The sequence below is a fragment of the Mustela nigripes genome, chromosome 16, assembly GCF_022355385.1.
Source record: "Mustela nigripes isolate SB6536 chromosome 16, MUSNIG.SB6536, whole genome shotgun sequence".
Lineage (NCBI taxonomy): Eukaryota > Metazoa > Chordata > Mammalia > Carnivora > Mustelidae > Mustela > Mustela nigripes.
In genome coordinates, this window is record NC_081572.1 from 33,176,963 (window position 1) to 33,195,041 (window position 18,079).

The 18,079-nt window shown below is 37.6% G+C and overlaps 1 protein-coding gene across 2 annotated transcripts in view; it reads left to right on the top strand.

The window, feature by feature from the left end:
- Positions 1–8,707: 8,707 nt before the first annotated feature.
- Positions 8,708–18,079, top strand: part of DHX40 (DEAH-box helicase 40) — a 45,586-nt gene continuing 36,214 nt past the window's right edge. The window contains exons 1-8 of one of the 2 annotated variants that reach the window (XM_059378407.1): positions 9,356–9,445; positions 9,773–9,908; positions 10,300–10,467; positions 11,533–11,678; positions 13,522–13,641; positions 13,836–14,063; positions 14,271–14,337; positions 15,287–15,418. In XM_059378407.1, the coding sequence (XP_059234390.1) occupies positions 9,791–9,908; positions 10,300–10,467; positions 11,533–11,678; positions 13,522–13,641; positions 13,836–14,063; positions 14,271–14,337; positions 15,287–15,418 (979 nt within the window). In that variant the 5' untranslated portion in view covers positions 9,356–9,445; positions 9,773–9,790. Of the gene's footprint in view, positions 9,446–9,772; positions 9,909–10,299; positions 10,468–11,532; positions 11,679–13,521; positions 13,642–13,835; positions 14,064–14,270; positions 14,338–15,286; positions 15,419–18,079 lie in introns of both variants that reach the window. The other variant, XM_059378408.1, reaches the window with a different exon arrangement.

Below are 18,079 nucleotides of genomic sequence, written 5' to 3' on the forward strand. Positions count from 1 at the left end.
TTGGTCTTCTACTTCATTACTTTCTCTTCATTTATTTAAACTCCATTGAGTTCAAATTCAATGAATTTTTTAAAAATCTTGAATGTTTAATTTTATTATTTTTAAAATCTTTCTATTTATTTTTATAATGTTCTCTTGTTTCATTATGGTTTCTATTCTTTCATATTTTTAATATTTTAAGACACTCATTTTATAGTCTCCTTAGGATTTTCTTATTATTTCTAATTCTCGGGGTAGAGATTTCCTGTTTGCTGGGCTCCTGATCTCTCTAACGATGGTTTATTTCTTCATGTGATGTGCACTTTTTGTCGTTGTGAACTCATCTTCAGTAAGGCATGCTTACTCTATGGAAGTTATATTGCACTCTGAAAAGAATCCTCACAGGAGACTGTCCCAACATAATAGTGTTTAATTTTCCTATAGATTTGCGTTTCCTATCTGTTTCTGTTATCCAGAGATTTCTTTTTCTTATGTTTTATCAAACATACATATGTTTTTGTTGCATAAGGCAAGACTGGACCACTCAGATTTAATTCACCAGCTTGCTGAAAGTCCCGTGTAGTGAAAAAGATGAATTTTCTAATTTACAATTGAATGAAGAAGGATAGCTAGCTTAATGTAAAGTAAAAACTATGTTTAAGTCTTAGAAATATCGACTACAAGTCAGCATTTTAGTAATCCTTAGATTACTAAATTATATTTGTTTCCTTAGTCTAGATTATGTTTCTTTTGTGTGTGTATTTACTCTGTGATGAGATTTGTAAACGTAGTGGCACTGGATAAGTCTTGGCAGTATTTTGTAAGAAGTGAGCTTAATTTTCCTTAGATAAATTTTATGCACTAGATGGAAAAGCACTGAAAATGAAATTTTGGATAAAAGCCTACTGTTGCTGCAAATATCCACATTTAATATGTAGGAATAAAGCTAGTGACACATTTCAGAAGGGGACCACACACAGTTGGCAGAAAGAGCAATGGCCTAGAGATTTGGAAAGCTATATCCCGGGCTTTGCTCTGCTTCTTTCTAGTTGTATGACCTTGGGCAACTCACTGAAGATCTTTGAATCTGTTTCCCCATCTCTAAAAAAAGGGGGGCTGGAGTTTAAAATTCCATAATTCTAGACAGTGCAGAGATAGATCGTGTCATTTGAAAATGCCTTAAAATCCTATCACTGCCAAATAAAATAAAATAAGAGGCAGAGAAACCCTGACACAAATTGTTCTTTTTAAAATAGAGTGTAATATTTGGAAAATAAAGGGTGCCTGGGTGGCTCAGTTGGGTGTCTGCCTTTGGCTCAGGTCATGATCTCAGAGGCCTGGGATCAAACCCTGCATTGGTGGGGGAGGGTCCCTGCTCAGCAGGAAGCCTGCTTCTCCCTGCCCCCCTCGCCTCCCCCACAACCCCAACAGATAGTGGCTGGCTCTATCTCTATCTCTCTGGCTCTATCTGTCTCTCGAATAAATAAACCATATCTGGCTCTATCTCTCTGTCAAATAAATAAACCAAATCTTCAAAAACAAAAAGAAGATTTTATCTTTGGATGACATAATTAAGAAGACAAGCCATAGACTAGGCCAAAATATTTGTAAAGCACCTACCTCATACAGGACTTGAGTCCAGAATCTATAAGTACTTCTCAAAACTAAATACTGAGAAAATAAGCAACCCTTCCCTCTCTAACGCAAGCTGACAAAAGACTTGAATAGACACTTCATCAAAGATACACGGACTACAAGTAAATACATAAAACGATCAATATCATTGCCATAGAGATATGCAGATTAAAACCATAATGACATACCACTACTACCTATTTGAATGGGTAAAACAAAACAAACAAAAAACCTGATAATACCAAGTCCTAGCAAAAGTGCTGGGTAACTGGAATTCTCATACATGGCTGGTAAAAGCAATGCTTCGGTCCCTTTGAAAAAACAGTTTTGCAGTTTCTTATAAACCTTCATTTATCTATCATTTAATCCAGCAATTCTACTTCTAGGTATATACCCAAGAGAGATGAAAATGTATAGTCACTCAAAAACCTGTATATCAATGTTTGTAGTGACTTTCTGCATGATCACCGAAAACTGGAAACCACATAAATGTCCTTAACTAATGAGTTGATAAACAAATTGTGGAATACTCCTCAGACAAAAAGGATTGAACTATTGATATATATTACAACTTATTTAATTCTAGATGAAACTCAAGGTAATTATGCTGAATGAAAGAAAAAGCCAGACTTAAAAAGAATACATATTATATGAGTCCATTCAAATGAAATTTTGGAAGAAGCAAAACAATAGAGACAGAAAACAAGTCAGTGGTTTCCAGGGCCTAGAGGTGAAGAAGGAGGCTGACCCCAAAGGAGCACAAGGATATTTGTCAAAATGATGGAATGTTTTATATCTTTATGATAGCAGTGGTTACAAACCATATGAACTTGTCAAAATTCATAAAACTCTCAACTATACACTAAAAAAAAAAAGGATGAGTTTTATAATTTGGAAATTATGCCTCAGTAAACCTAACTACTCTCAAAAGATTTATAAACAATGTTGATCACAGATTTTAATGTTAATACTTAAAAGTGTAAGCTATTTAAGTGTAATACTTAAAATAAATAAACTTAAACAAGTATAATCTCTTTTTTCCTATTTTTTCAAATGAAAAAGTTGTACCATAACTGAGAAATAAATAAGGAAAATAAAATATTAAAGTATAAAATATCTAAGTATCTAAATTAAAAATTAAGATATCTAAAATATATGGCCTTAAAGTAAGTAATACTAGGGGTGCCTGGCTGGCTCAGTTGGAGGAGCATATGACTCTTGATGTTGGGGTTTTGAGTTCAAGCCCCACAATGGTTGTAGAGATTATTTAAAAAGAGTCTTAAAAGTATCTAAATATATACAGATTTTAATATGATAATATAATGTTAGTAAGTAATGTTAAGATTAGTAATTTTTTTCACTTTTTGTTTTTAGACTTAAATTGTCAGTGAAAAAATTGTTTTTCAGAGAAATACTGTTTCATTTTTCTTTCAAATAATATTGATTCTAAAGTTTCAAATAAACCCAGCTTGCCACCTTCAGGCAAAGTGAAAGATTTACAGAGACTATGATTGGTGATAGAACATTAATTTTGTAGCTTTCTCAATAACCCATAATTAACTATATCTTGATCACTCCATTATTAATGCCTTTGTGAGATTTCCTCTATATGGGATCTTTCCCTGGCATTTACTGGAATATTCCCAAATTTCAAATCTCAGTTCAAATGCCACTAACTCCAAGAAGCCTTACCCTGATTATTTTAGCTAGTTTTTCCTCCTCTAAATATATTATCTCCTTGAATTCATGTAATGTCATTGAAGGTAGGGATCATGTCTTACACATATTTTTATGCTTCTGTATGGCTATTAAAAAGGATACCTATAAGAGTTGTGTATTCTGATCTTTGTTGAATGAATACAAGAATGAATGAATATGAAGTTAGAGTAATCATTGAGCCTTCCTTTGAAAGAGGCATTATTTTACTAATACAATAATGGAATTCTACACTTTTATTCAAGATTATATGCATACGTGTAAAGCATCAATTTTCATTGACAATGATGAGAAGTGTCTCAGTCCTTACTGATTTCTCAATTGAACTATATCACTGATGAATGATTTCATGACTGCGTGGTGAGAGGCTCTGTGATACTAACTCAGATCTTAGTATCTGGACACCAGAAGCGTGAGATTTAAAAGATAAGGAAGTGTGATGATTTCTCTTATTATTATTATTATTTTTAAAAATATTTTTCTTATTTATTTATTAGAGAAAGAGAGAGAGGGAGAGAGAGCATGATATGAGAGAGGTCAGTGAGAGAAGCAGACTCCCTGCCAGGCAGGGGGCCCAATATGGGATTCGATCCAGGGACTCCAGGATCATGACCTGAGCTGAAGGCAGTTGCCCAACAAACTGAGCCACCCAGGCACCCTCTCTTATTATTTTTTTGATATAAGATGGACTTAGACCTCTATTTCTTTTTTTTTTTTTTAATGTATTCACTTGAGAGAGAGAGAGAAAGAGGAAGCATGAGTGGGAGAGTGGCAAAGGACAGAGAGAGAGGGACAAGCAGACTCCCTGCTGAGTAGGGAGACTGATGCAGGGCTTGATCTCAGGACCTGGAGATCTGATCTGAGCCATAGCAGGCATTTAACGGAGATGCGCCTTCCCACCCAACCCCACCCACCTTTTTAAAAGATTTTGTTCATTTACAACAGAGAAAGAGAGAGGAGAGAGAGACTATGCACGTACAAGCAGGGGGAGGGGCAGAGGGAGAAGCAGACTCCCCGCTGAGCAGGTGAGAAGTGTGATGATTTCGGACTGAAAGGTGGATACTTCTCTAAGTTCTATTACATGTCCATTTATTATTTTCCTCCAAATCTCCAAATTTCTAACATCTTACAGGCATATTAATAGAATATATAACAGTGGCATTGGGTCTACCAGCACATCACTCATAGAAAAATTCCCAATTGTTTCTGTCTAGCTCTACCTAGTTTAGGGAGTGAGGTTCTTCATATTTCCTTCCTTCCAGGATGTACAATGTATCAAGACTGTTAAACAACAAACTGGTAATAGGTTTTGGTTGTTTTCTTTCTTTCTTTCCTTTTTTTTTTTTTTTTTTTTTTTGTGGTGCCCCTCAATTACATTTATTCATGCCACAAAGGAAAAAACGTGGGGTGCCTGGGTGGCACAGTGGGTTAAGGCCTCTGCCTTTCGCCCATGTCATGACTCAGGGTCCTGGGATCGAGCCCCATTTCGGGTTCTCTGCTTGGTGGGGAGCCTGCTTCCTCCTCTCTCTCTGCCTGCCTCTCTACTTACTTGTGATCTCTCTTTCAAATAAATAAATAAAATCTTAAAACAAACAAACAAAGGAAGCAACGTGTCTACAAGTGTAAGTCTTCCCATCTAACAGAGCTTGCTGAGATTTACAGCCAGACTGAGGTTCCATCTGATGTGTACTCCAAGTAAAGCTGGTTAATGACCAGGTGTAGGTGTAGGACTCAAAGCTTTTAAAACTTTAATTCTCTTATCAGCAATCCTGATTTTACAAATGATGAAGCCCGTCAACCCCATTCCTACCCAAATCTTGTAAACCTGGGTATACTAGGGACTCATTGGGATGCAAACATTTTTAACAAGGCTTTGAAGCATCTAAACACAAGACCCCTGGCTAACTCCCCCATGGCCAACAACTTGGAAAGGTCACTTTGACTTATTTACTTTAAGGATTGATATTTTATTTATTTAATTATTTGAGAGAGGGCATTCATGTACAGGGGGGGGGGGGGGGCAAAGGGAAAGGGCCAAGCAGACTCCGTGCTAAGCAGGGAGACTGAAACAGAGCTAGATCTGAGATCTCAGGACCCCAAGATCATGACCTGAGCCAAAGGTACATGCTTTACTTAACCAACTGAGCCACCCTCACCTTCGTTTATTTTTAAAGGAGGAGGGTTCCACGTTTGAGGATGGTTCATTTTCCTGAATTCCTTCCTTAAGAATTTTCAAGCCGTGGGACACCTGGGTGGCTCAGTTGGTTAAGCAGCTGCCTTCGGCTCAGGTCATGATCCCAGCGTCCTGGGATCGAGTCCCACATCAGGCTCCTTGCTCAGCAGGGAGCCTGCTTCTCCCTCTGCCTCTGCCTGCCATTCTGTCTGCCTGTGCTCGCTCTCTCCCCCCCCCCCCCTCCTAATTAAATAAAATCTTTGAAAAAAAAAAAAAGAATTTTCAAGCCTTTTTCTCTTGCCCACTTTGAGGTCTCTATTCCTTCTATTATTCCTCCTTCCTCTTTACATTCTTCCTTCTCCCTTCTCTCTTTGTAGATCCAGTCCTCACAGTCTTGAGAGAAAAACATAATATTTCTTCATGCACAGGAGGCTCTGGTCTTGGCCCTTAGGTCAGCAGTGTCCTTGGATCTCTGTTTCTGCTCTGGTGAGGGCTGGAGAGGAAGAAAGGCCCTTGGTTTACAAGCAAGATAGAAATAGGTAAGGTAAATACAGAGAATCAATCAGATTCATATTCTGAGATACAAATATGCCACAAATGCTGATTTATAATGCTGCCTTACCCCAAAGTTTTTGCTGTCTCTTCCAACCCTGTGTCCTTTCTCAAAATGTGAACTTTTCTTCCACGGTACCTCTGTGTTTCAACTCTCACAAACACACTTTCTGATTGTACCTCAATGATTTTATGACCATGTCTCTTTAAAATTATCATACATACACTGTAGCAGTGGCATCTTGTTCTGGCTATTCTTTTCTTTCCCTTCTATTTAACTTAGTTCATTCTAACCAAACATCTCCAAATACATTACACATATTTTCAATTTGCTCTCTAATTCTCTTCTCACTCACTTGCAATCTGGCTTCTTTCTGCCTTTCTTTACCACGACAAATATTGGTTTGGTCAAATTCACGAATTTAAAAAAAAATGCATGTGCTTTGACACTACTGCTCATTCTCTTTCTGTAACTTCCTGTTATGATTAGCTTTCTACATCACCACTTGTCTGGTGTTTGTAACTTTCTGGGTTTTATTGTATTAATATGTTTGATAATTTTTCTTATGCTCCGTCAATTTAAGTTGTAACATTGGTTCTATAGTCTTTCTTTCCTGAAGATGATTTTAAAATTCTATTCCATTTTTGTAAATCTCTAATATTGAGCCTCCTTCCTGTCTTTTGGAGGATCAGAAACAAATTGCTTGGATTCAAGAACATTTTGAAAGGCTATCTGTGAAATAGCAGCAGAGTGCAATCTGTACTTTTCACACTTCTTTAAATATCACTTCTTTCAGGTTTTTCTTGTGACCCAAAAATAACAGGAAATTGATTCAATGTTGCCGCACCACTAAAATTTCTTCTTAGAGTCAACGCATTCCCCTCCCCTATTTTTACTGTCTATTTGTTATCTTCCTCGCCATTGTAATTTGTAAACTCACTGGGCAGAAAATAATTGTGGATCTTTTAATTTGGAGTAGCCTGGAGTACATGGCTATTAATGGTAACATGTTTTGAATGTCCTTGGTTTTAAAATCAACAATGTTAAACAACATTTGAGCTTTTCCCTTTTACTTTTCCTCATTCTCGGTTTGAGGTTTTTTTCCTGGATACTCTCATTAGGCGATTCTTAATCAAGAATGGAGCCATTCTACAATAGGTGACTTGCAAATATTGAAAGAAGATATATTAGGCACCACGTTATAGATAATTTAGATAATTCCATCTCCCGTTATAGTATAGTGGTTGTTCATGTGGCAAATCCTGGTCCTATTGCTTGTTTTGTTGTCTTGAGTGAATTTGTGAGCCTTGATTCTCTCATGTGAAAATTAGGTGTAATAATAACCTACCTCTCTGAGTTTTTGTGAGGAATAAATGAAAAAATTCATATTAGATGTTTGCATATTAAGTGCTCAATAAACGTTAACTAATTGGTCTGAAATTATTCTATTCATTTTCTTATAAAGTGACCTCAATAGAACTACCACGTACCAAATAACTTGCTGGGTACTTACCAATATTATGCCATACTACAAATATTTTTTGCTTTTTTATTTTTTTGGTTTGCTTTTCTGATTTGTAATATTTCAAATTTCTAACAGAATCCAGAAGGTTGGGAGACTCCTTTAATGGATGAGAGAAATCTGAGATGTACTCCTATTGCCAGGTTTATTCCTGTAGCCCCCAGGTTTTGGAGATAAAGAGCTGTTAGCTTCATTTCATTTGGTATCATTCAAAACCCAACAAACTGCTAATCAGTCTCACATAAAATCAATTGATACTTTTTAAAATTTTTAAAAGATTTTATTTATTTATTTGTCAAAGACAGAGATCACAAGTAGGCAGAGAGGTAGGCAGATTGAGAGGGGGAAGCAGGCTCCCCGCTGAGCAGGAAGCACGATGCAGGACTCGATTCCAGGACCCTGAGATCATGACCAGAGCTGAAGGCAGAGGCCCAATCCATTGAGCCACCCAGGCGCACTGATACCTTTTTTCTTTCTTTTTTTTTTTTTTTTTAAGATTTCACTCATTTATTACTTGACAGAAATCACAAATAGGCAGAGAGACAGGCCCAGAGAGAGGGGGAAGCAGGCTCTCCGCTGAGCAGAGAGCCCAATGAGGGGCTCGATCCCAGGACCTTGAGATGATGACCAGAGCAGAAGGCAGAGGCCCAATCCACTGAGCCACCCAGGTGCCCCCAGTTGGTACATTTTTAATGAGCCCAGAAAAATCTTGGGAGTCCAATGACATCTTTTAAGTGGGGTTGGATAGGAGCATGCTGGACTTTAATTAATGGTGAAGGGACAACTTTGAGTTGTCTCCTTTGGCACTAAGTGTTGGTTAATTCTAATAGCACGGTTGGTTGAAAAGACCAAGAAACAATCTTCTAGCATTGATTTTGTTACAGTTGACATTATATACAAGATTGGAAGGTTCTACAATAAGATCTGTCCCCTCAAAGTACCTTTTCTGAAAAAGCCGCCCCACCTCTGACTGTTGCATATTTAACTTTTCTGCTGCAGTGGTTTCCAAGAAATCCATATCCATCAAGTGAGCTTGATTCCTCTGAAGATCAATAATTCACTCACCGTCCAGAAAATTCAACAAGTATTGATGGCCCATTCAGAGTCACATTGCAGGGCTGAGTGCACCGTGGTTTTCTAAAGTCCCTGCTCTAGCTGGGGCAAAGGGGAATAAAATAAATTGAAATGCAGGGCCCTATGGAGGAAATGAAGAGCTGTGGGAAGTAAGCTTTGGGCACTACATAACTAGAAGTTCAGCTCTGCAACTCAGTAGCTCTGAAATGAACAGGTCATTTCAGAATGAGCAAGGTGAGAATGTTTTGTGGAACGATGCACTCCAGGAAAGTTCCAGCTCCTGGCGAAGGGTCACATCACGTTAGGTGTGTGAGGGCAGAACGGGGTTACGGTGACCAGAGCTGAGACGAGGAGTGTGACCTGACTCTTCCGCGCACAAGGTAAGTAGGAAGGGATCCTTCTGGACCTTGGGCATGGCGTCAACGTCCTAGGCGCAGCGCATACCTGTGAAGGTAGGAAACCCTCGGGGCTGGGCCCTCGGCTGGTGGCCTTGCAGAGCCGCGCCGGTGATGAAAGCTTTCCGGCGGCCGCGCGCCACGTCACCTAACAGTTCCCCCTCCCCTTGTTCCAAGTCGCACGCGCGGAAGTAAACACCTAGACGTCATCAGGGCGCGTCTTCGCCTTTCCCCTCCCATCTCCCCTGATCGGTGGACGTGCTCACCTCCGCTCCCGGCCAGGTCTATGTCCCGGTTTCCCGCCGTCGCGGGCAGGGCGCCAAGGCGGCAGGAGGAGGGTGAGCGGTCAATAGACCTTCAGGAAGAGCGGCCTCCGGCTGTTTCCATCGCTGATAGAGGTGCGGTCCGCGGGACGCTGCGGAGGCCAGCGGGAGTTTCGGCATGGGGGTTTTGGGGGGATAAAAGTCCGCCTTTGGCGTGCAGAGAAAAGTGAAGAGGAGACCGCAGCGTTCTCCTCGCCTTCCAAGCCGGAGGCGAACTTTGTGTCCAATGAGCACTTTGGTATAGAGGGGGGCGGTCCCAGATCCAAGTTGGGTGAAGACCTTGCTGGGGGACAAAAGTGAACCCCAACGCCTAGACGCGTTCTTTTCTTAAGGAGGCTCATAAAGCCTTTGTTCTCTATCCATCCACCCCCCCCGCCCCCCCGCCACTCGTCGGGCCGCCAGCCTGCCTTTGGGTACGTTATGAAGGGAGCCAGTTTCCAGGAGCCAGTTTCCATGGTTACCCACCACTTGGCCTTCTGGGATATCAGTCACTCTGAACGGGGACCTAACTTGAACCATGAATCAGAAGCAAACACAGGTGGCTTTTTTTTTTTTTTTTTTTTTTTTTTTTTAATTCAGCTGAGAGTTTCCTGCTGTGTTCTAGCTTTTGGTCTATTGTTTAATAAAATTGGGTTTTGTGCTTCTCTGCAGGTATGCTTGCATATACATTGCCTTGTGCTAGGCTTACTTCCTCAAGTACTCTGAATCGCATTAGCAAATGCTCATGTTGTTAGATTTTACCAAAAAGTTGTTCTGGGCTTGTGAACCTTCACATACAAATTGGACATAGATGATTTATCTGAGAAGTAATGGACTGATCTCTTCCAGTCCTAAAATTCTATTGTCTTTTTCTGTTCAGTGTTGGGAAATTGAGTCAGAGATAGCTTGACAGTCCTTTTAATTGCAAAATTGTTTCTCTGTTATTACAGAAGAGAAAGGATGCACATCACAGGAAGGAGGAACTACTCCAACTTTTCCTATTCAAAAACAAAGAAAAAAGCTTATTCAAGCTGTGAGGGACAATTCGTTCCTTATTGTTACTGGAAATACAGGAAGTGGTAAAACAACTCAACTCCCCAAATATCTGTATGAAGCAGGTAATTTTATTCTGGGATAATATTGGGAGTATTTAAAAATAGATCCTCTTAAAAGCTAATAGGACTTCTGTATTGCACAGATATCCACCATTTGTTCTACAGTCCCATTTCTTCTCTTGGTACATCCCTTCTACATCTTCCCTGCTTTTTTATGGTCTTATTTCATGTTCAAGAGTTGACTCAGATAACAATTTTTCCATTTTTAATTACCATAATCTTAATTATAGGTAGATATTCTTTGCTATAGAATGAGGTTGACTTGCAGTAGACTGTTAACCATTGGGTTTTGACATAATTTACAGGAATATGGTGATACCTCTTGCTGACATTAGTATTTCTTGGTTCTTTTCCCAAGTATTATCAGGTAAATATTTATTCCCTGACTCCATAACCCAAGTCAGCTAACAGATTATCCCTAAAGTGTCTTTTCCTTCTGTATGTATCCCTAAAGTGTCTTTTCCTTCTTATGGTGTCTTCTGTATGTATCCCTAAAGTGTCTTTTCCTTCTTATGGTATCATAAGGTTGGTATAGAGCAAAATTATACTGAATGTTATTTATTTAAAAAATAAAAATTTCTTAGCTGATACTCAGTCTCATGCATCAGATCTAATGTGCCATTTATTAAGACATACCACTATTTTATATACTATTGATAAAGGAAAAAAATACCATCAACTGTAAGACACATCTTACAGAGACTAAAGTGGTAAAAAATGGATCTGTGAAAGGTGGTATATTTAAACTTTGGGGGGGAAAGTAAATCCTTAGGAAGTCTATGAAATTTTATGGATTTCTAGGAATTAAACATTTTGACTTACTCTTTCAAGTAACTCTTTATACTGAAATTGGGAGGAAAACCTAATTAAAACATGTATATTTTGAGTGGAAAATACGTATTCTTGTTTTTTATTACCACTTAAATTTCCATGGTCATGTTGTTAATTTGGAGAGTTTTCTTTTGCAAACACTTGGAATAGTTTTTGTTGATTGGTCTGAAAGAATTTGGCTCCAATTGGAAGCAATTGTTAATAATTTTGTGTTTTTTTTTCCTCTGGTTTTGGTAGGGTTTTCACAACATGGTATGATTGGTGTGACTCAACCACGAAAAGTAGCTGCTATATCAGTTGCTCAGAGGGTTGCTGAAGAAATGAAATGCACTTTGGGATCCAAAGTAGGGTACCAAGTTCGTTTTGATGATTGCAGCTCTAAGGTACAAAAGTTTTATTGCTGTTCAAGTCCTGTAAACTCATAGAAAGATTGGAGAAAGTTATGATAGATTTTAACTTCAAATTTGCATTTATATTTTAAAGAAACAAAGCCCCAGATTAGGATTAATTTTTGTTTTTCATTGTGAAATGATTTAGCTTGGAAGTGTTTAATAGTTACTACTTTCTCCCTTCTCAATTAGTTTATAAGTGATAGTTATTAAGGATTCTTTTGTGTTTTTTAGCTGTAAGACTCCTGGACCTGTAACTTATATTTGTAATATTTAAAACAATCTTTCATTATGCTAAAATATATATACCGTAAAATTGACCATTTCAACCATTTTTAGGTGTTACATTTCATTGGCATGAAATACAGTTAGAGTGTTGTATATTCATCAACACTGTATTTTCAGAATGTTGTATCATCTCAAACAGAAACTATATCTACTAAACATTAACTCCCCCATTCCCTCCTCCCTCCAGCCTGCAGTAACTTCTGTTCTATTTTCTGACTTTACAAATTTGCCTTTTCTGTGTGCCTGGGCGACTCAGTCATTAAGTGTCTGCCTTTTGCTCAGGTCCTGGGATAGAGCCCCACATTGGGCTCTATGCTGGGAAGGAAGCCTGCTTCTCCCTCTCCCATTCCCCCTGCTTGTGTTCCCTCTCTCGCTCTGTCTCCCTCTGTCAAATCAATAAATAAAATCTTTTTAAAAAAACCAACCAAACAAATTTGCCTTTCCTAAGTACCTCAAATAAGTTGAATTGTACAATATTTGATCCTATGTGTCTGGATTGGTTCATTTAGCATGATGTTTTCAAGGTTCATCCATATTACATATTTGTATTCCTGAAGTCAGTTGAAAATAGACAACTCAGCAAAGTCAGTAAGCAAATATTTATTGAGTATCTTCTGTATTCAGGGCACCAAAAAGTTTAGAATTGTTTTCTTTTTAATAGTTAATGGTTATAATTTATATTCCTTCCGGATTTTTTAATCCTATTCCAAATACAGAACAATCCCTAATTAAATATTGTTCCTAATAGGAATGGCCATCAATTATAGCACATAGTTACTCCCCAAAATACTATGTTTGCATTCCTAGTGGTTACTGCTGGGGAGTTTTTCTTTTTTCTTCCTTTGTTTTCTGTGTGTACTGTTACTAACTTTTAGCTTTTGGACCTTATTCTCACCTTGTTCTAATGTGAGGCAATAGACACAATTTTTTTTTAAGATTTTATTTATTATTTATTTGTCAGGGGAAGAGAGAGCTCACAAACAGGGGGAACAGCCGGCAGAAGGAGAAGCAGGCTCCCTACTGAGCAAGGAGCCCCATGTGGGCTTTGATCCCATGACCTCGCAGACTTTTAGCTAACTAAGCCACCCAGGCATCCCTGACAGACACAACTTTTAAAATAAGCAAATAGGGAAGAAGAGAGCGATAGGAAATTGTGCACCTAACTATTTCCTCTGCCTTTTCTGCTGAGTCCTCTAAAACAGTGACTGAGACAGGGAGATGGATCCCATTTCATTGTTTCTCACAACTTGCTCATGGGAATGCTCCGCATTATCTTACACTTTATCCAGACTACTTTATATCTCATTATCCTGTTCTATTGCTTTATCCTGGAACATCCACCTTAGTTCCCTATCTCTGTATAGATCTCAAGTTTTATAATTTATCATCCTTGTTATTAGACTAATTTGTGTACTTTTTTATTTAGTCAGATTAGGTGAATCACTTAATGTCTGCACATTTTGGGGGGGAATTTAGTCTGCGAAGCAGGGGTCAATTTCTGTAACACTATATATATATAAGTTGATTCACTCTGCTGTTTGAACATTAGGAAACCGCAATCAAATATATGACTGATGGATGTTTACTGAAACATATTCTGGGAGATCCAAATCTTACCAAGTTCAGTGTCATCATTTTAGATGAAGCCCATGAGAGAACTCTAACTACAGTGAGTATTTTTGTATGCTGGTTGTTACTAGTTTACTTATTTGGGGTAGCTTTTACCCTGTAGAGAATTTCCTGGTCTTACTTACATTTTAATCTGTTGAAATAAGAATTCTTTAGTTGGGAAAGTAAAATATTTAAAATAAATTGGTTGGTAGGTATACTTGTCACTTATTAGAAATTTAATTTTTTTTCCAGGACATCTTGTTTGGTTTATTGAAGAAGTTATTTCAGGAGAAGTCTCCTAATAGGAAGGAACATTTGAAGGTTGTGGTGATGTCAGCAACCATGGAATTAGCCAAGCTCTCTGCATTCTTTGGAAATTGTCCAATATTTGATATACCTGGAAGGCTTTATCCAGTCAGAGAAAAATTCTGCAATTTGATTGGCCCACGGGACAGAGAAAATACTGCATATATTCAAGCGGTATTACTTGGCATCCTTTTTATGTCTTTTTGTATTTAGGTTCCAGTTGATTGAGTAGTTTAGTAATTCATTTGTTCCCTTATATTTTAATGGCAGCCCTTATACGTCATATAACTTTTGAGAACCAAATTTAATTTTTCTGTGGAATAAGGGGAGTGGGGGGACTGTATTTCCATCAACATGTTATGCTTGTGTTTCTTGCTTTAGATTGTGAAAGTGACCATGGATATCCATTTGAATGAAATGGCTGGAGACATCTTGGTTTTTCTGACTGGTGAGCATTCAATATCAGTTTTAAGAATTTTACTATTTATATAAGAGCAGAATGTGGCACCACAATAGACTGTCACTTTTGTTGGGAAATCTGGGCTTTAACTCATATTGCCTTACTTTTGTATGATTATCTAAAAGTTTCAGATATTCTATCTTATATAAGATATATAAGATAATTCTATACTGCCATAAAAACTGCCAGTCTCATGAGGAAATATATGTAAAACACACTTTTTTAGTAAAGAGATATTAAATGGTAGAGTATTAATATTTTTATTAGTCTACCTTATATAGAGCTGTTACCACACTAAACAGTCCTGGATCTGAATGATTCATTTCATTATTTCAAAAAGACATCCTACAAGTTCATTTCTTCTTTGAGTGGTGGCATGGTACTGTGTTATAGCAGTACATGAGGTGTTGAAACCATGTCTCATAGGCCTTTTTTGGAAGTAAAAAAATAGAATAATTAAATCCTAAACTAGTGTGATTCTTCAATTAGCAGCATCCTACTAACAGAAATGAGTCATTTCATCGCTCACCTCCTACTCTGCCTTGTACTGATGTCAGAAGTGAGACATAGTCTCTGCCTTTTTCAGGTTACTTAAGTATTTTGAACTACCCCTGAATGCCGTATCTCTTGGACTAGATTCTTCTATATTAATGATTAACTTTACTGGGTCTTCCTCAAATACTGTGTTAACAAGATGATAAGCTTGAAGATTATAAACACTTTTATTTCCATAGAGGTTTAAATTCCTTGGGAACTGGTGTTTTATTTTTAATTCTGTTGTTGAGATTTGGTTCAATTTAGGAGTTTACCTTCTTTAGATCAAATGAGATTTAAAGTAGCTATTGTGCAAAAATAATTTTAATCTAGAAGGCTTATCTTTTTTCATTCTTAAATTAATTTTGCTGTTGCTGATGTTATTTTCCCTCCCTCATTTCAGGTCAGTTTGAAATTGAAAAAAGTTGTGAGTTACTTTTTCAGATGGCAGAGTCTGTTGATTATGATTATGATGTTCAAGATACAACTCTGGATGGTTTGTTAATATTGCCATGTTATGGATCTATGACAACAGGTAAGACCTCACTAGAATAGAAAATTTGACTAATTTTTAAAAAATTATTGAATAATCTCATATGTACAGAGTAGTGTATTTAAAGTGTGAGGTCAATTAATTTTAGAAACAACTAATTTTTTTTAAAGATTTTATTTATTTGTTTGACAGAGAGAGATCACAAGTAGGCAGAGAGGCAGGCAGAGAGAGGAGGAAGCAGGCTCCCTGCTGAGCAGAGAGCCCCATGCGGGGCTCGATCCTAGGACCCTGAGATCATGACCTGAGCCAAAGACAGAGGCCCAACCCACTGAGCCACCCAGGCACCCCACAAACAACTAATTTTTATAACTAACACCCAAATTATGAAGTAAAACTTTAAGGGAACCAACATTCCTTGAGAGAAGTGATTTTTTTTTTTCCTCCAAATCTTTTCATATTCACTTTTTTAGGAGCCTTGGACACTTGCCCACACACACCTTGATATTGTTTAAGAGTGGGCTCTGTCCTCTCAGAAGAACAGAGATAGTGTTGGTAGTTTTTTGAAATTAGTACTATAATTTCTTGATAGTAGTACCATAAGTCAAACCTAATTTCGTATTGCCAGAGAATTTCTAGAAATCGTATATATCCAGGTACATCTGAGACAACACAGTGGATTATTTTTTGAAGTAGCACACAGTCTCCTTTACAAGAATGATGCCATTCTTTTGTACTTTCAAACAGCAAATGCAAACTTATTCTAATGTTTGTTCATAATGTTGAATTAGGTTTAGAATTTGTTTAGTAAAATTACCTTATTACGGAATTTGATATGTAAAATTAAAGGGGATTTATTTAGAGTTTGATTGTGGTTAGCATTTAATGTAGTGTAAAAAGCATTTGAATGTTTTTATATTTTATTGTTGTTTTTGTTGAGTAGGTGGTTGTTAATCTTGTGTTAACAAAAAAAGTTTACGAATATGTGTTTTGGTAAATAACCATAGACCTTGTGCTATTTTAGAAATCTCTTTTGTGATGATATTAGGCCTTGCCCTCCATATGGATATCTATTTTTAGGTTTTTGTATTTTTAAGGGAATTTTTAGGGTCATTATTAGATATTTAAAGTTCTCATTGTTTTCTGGAGATTTGATCTGTTGGCTCCCTTAAAAGTTACTTTGTTGGGCGCCTGGGTGGCTCAGTTGGTTGGGCGACTGCCTTCGGCTCAGGTCATGATCCCAGAGTCCCGGGATCGAGTCCCGCATCGGGCTCCCAGCTTATGGGGAGTCTGCTTGTCCCTCTGACCTTCTCCCCTCTCATGCTCACTCTCTTTCTCAAATAAATAAATAAAAATTTTTTTTTGTTTTAAATTTATTTATTTATTTTAAGATTTTATTTCTTTATCAGAGAGAGTGGGCGAGAGAGTAAGCACAGGCAGACAGAATGGCAGGCAGAGGCAGAGGCAGAGGGAGAAGCAGGCTCCCGGCCGAGCAAGGAGCCCGATGCGGGACTCGATCCCAGGACGCTGGGACCATGACCTGAGCCAAAGGCAGCTGCTTAACCAACTGAGCCACCCAGGCGTCCCAATAAATAAAAATCTTAAAAAAAAAAAAAAGTTACTTTGTTTACTGCTGAGGTAATTCAAAACTCATTACGGTTGTTTTGTTTTTGACCATTAACAATATAAATGTATTTTTCTATGTAAGTAATTTTATTCTTTCCTTTATTATTTTCACAATGAAAATAACCTGCTGAGTCTGCTATTGTGTCGTTTAATGGCCTGAAAAACAGTTTTTATACTATTAAAGGTTGCAAATGATCTCCTCTTTCTCATATCTCATAGTTTTTTTTTTTCATTAGTATGTATTTTGATTTTGTGATAATAATGCCTCCTTGAAATTCTGTCATCTGGGGTAATATTTAATTACCTGGTTCTCCTGACCACCCTTTCTCTAAGTGTGCTGCCCTCCCACCTTTCCCAGACTTTTTTCCTCTCTAATGTGACTATTTTTTAAGGTTTTATCCTTAGCTTTCTGTTTTCCTAGAATTCTCTGTTTTGGAGAGGTTGACTTATCTCTAGTTAAGTCTCACTCCTGCATTCTAGAACTCATGGATCTCCTCACAGGGCTTTCTAGTCTGTGTGTCATATCATCCTAGATCATTTAGTCCAAATAAGTGATAACTCCTACAGGTAGTTATTTTTTGTTTTTGTTTTTTTTTGTGTGTGTTTTGTTTGTTGTTTGTTTGCTTTTGTCTTGTCCAAATCATTCATTCATTCTTTTTCATTTTTCAATGTCATTGTTAGAGTTGGGATCCTCAATTTGCTTTCCTGAGTTGTTAACATAACCTGCTAACTAACCTGTTTTCCCTGATGTAATTTACCATCCTACCTGCAGTGGTAAGCATCATCTTTCAAAAGCACGGATCTGATTGTGTCAGTTTCCTGTTGGGTATCTCAGCCATTCCCTGTTACCAGCTGAATTAAAATGCTAACTTAATAACTTGGCATTCATTATTCTTCCAGTGTGATCTCAGCCTGCTTTCACCCTTAATTCCCAGTGTATGAGATTTTTTGTGTTGGCGTATATGTGAGAATGGTAAAGATGTAGAGCTGGCTGTCAGTAGAGGCATTACTGAGGAGGGTTTTGCTTGTTTATTTTAGTTTCCCTTTGGTTCCAAGGGTGAGCTGTTGGTGATCCATTAT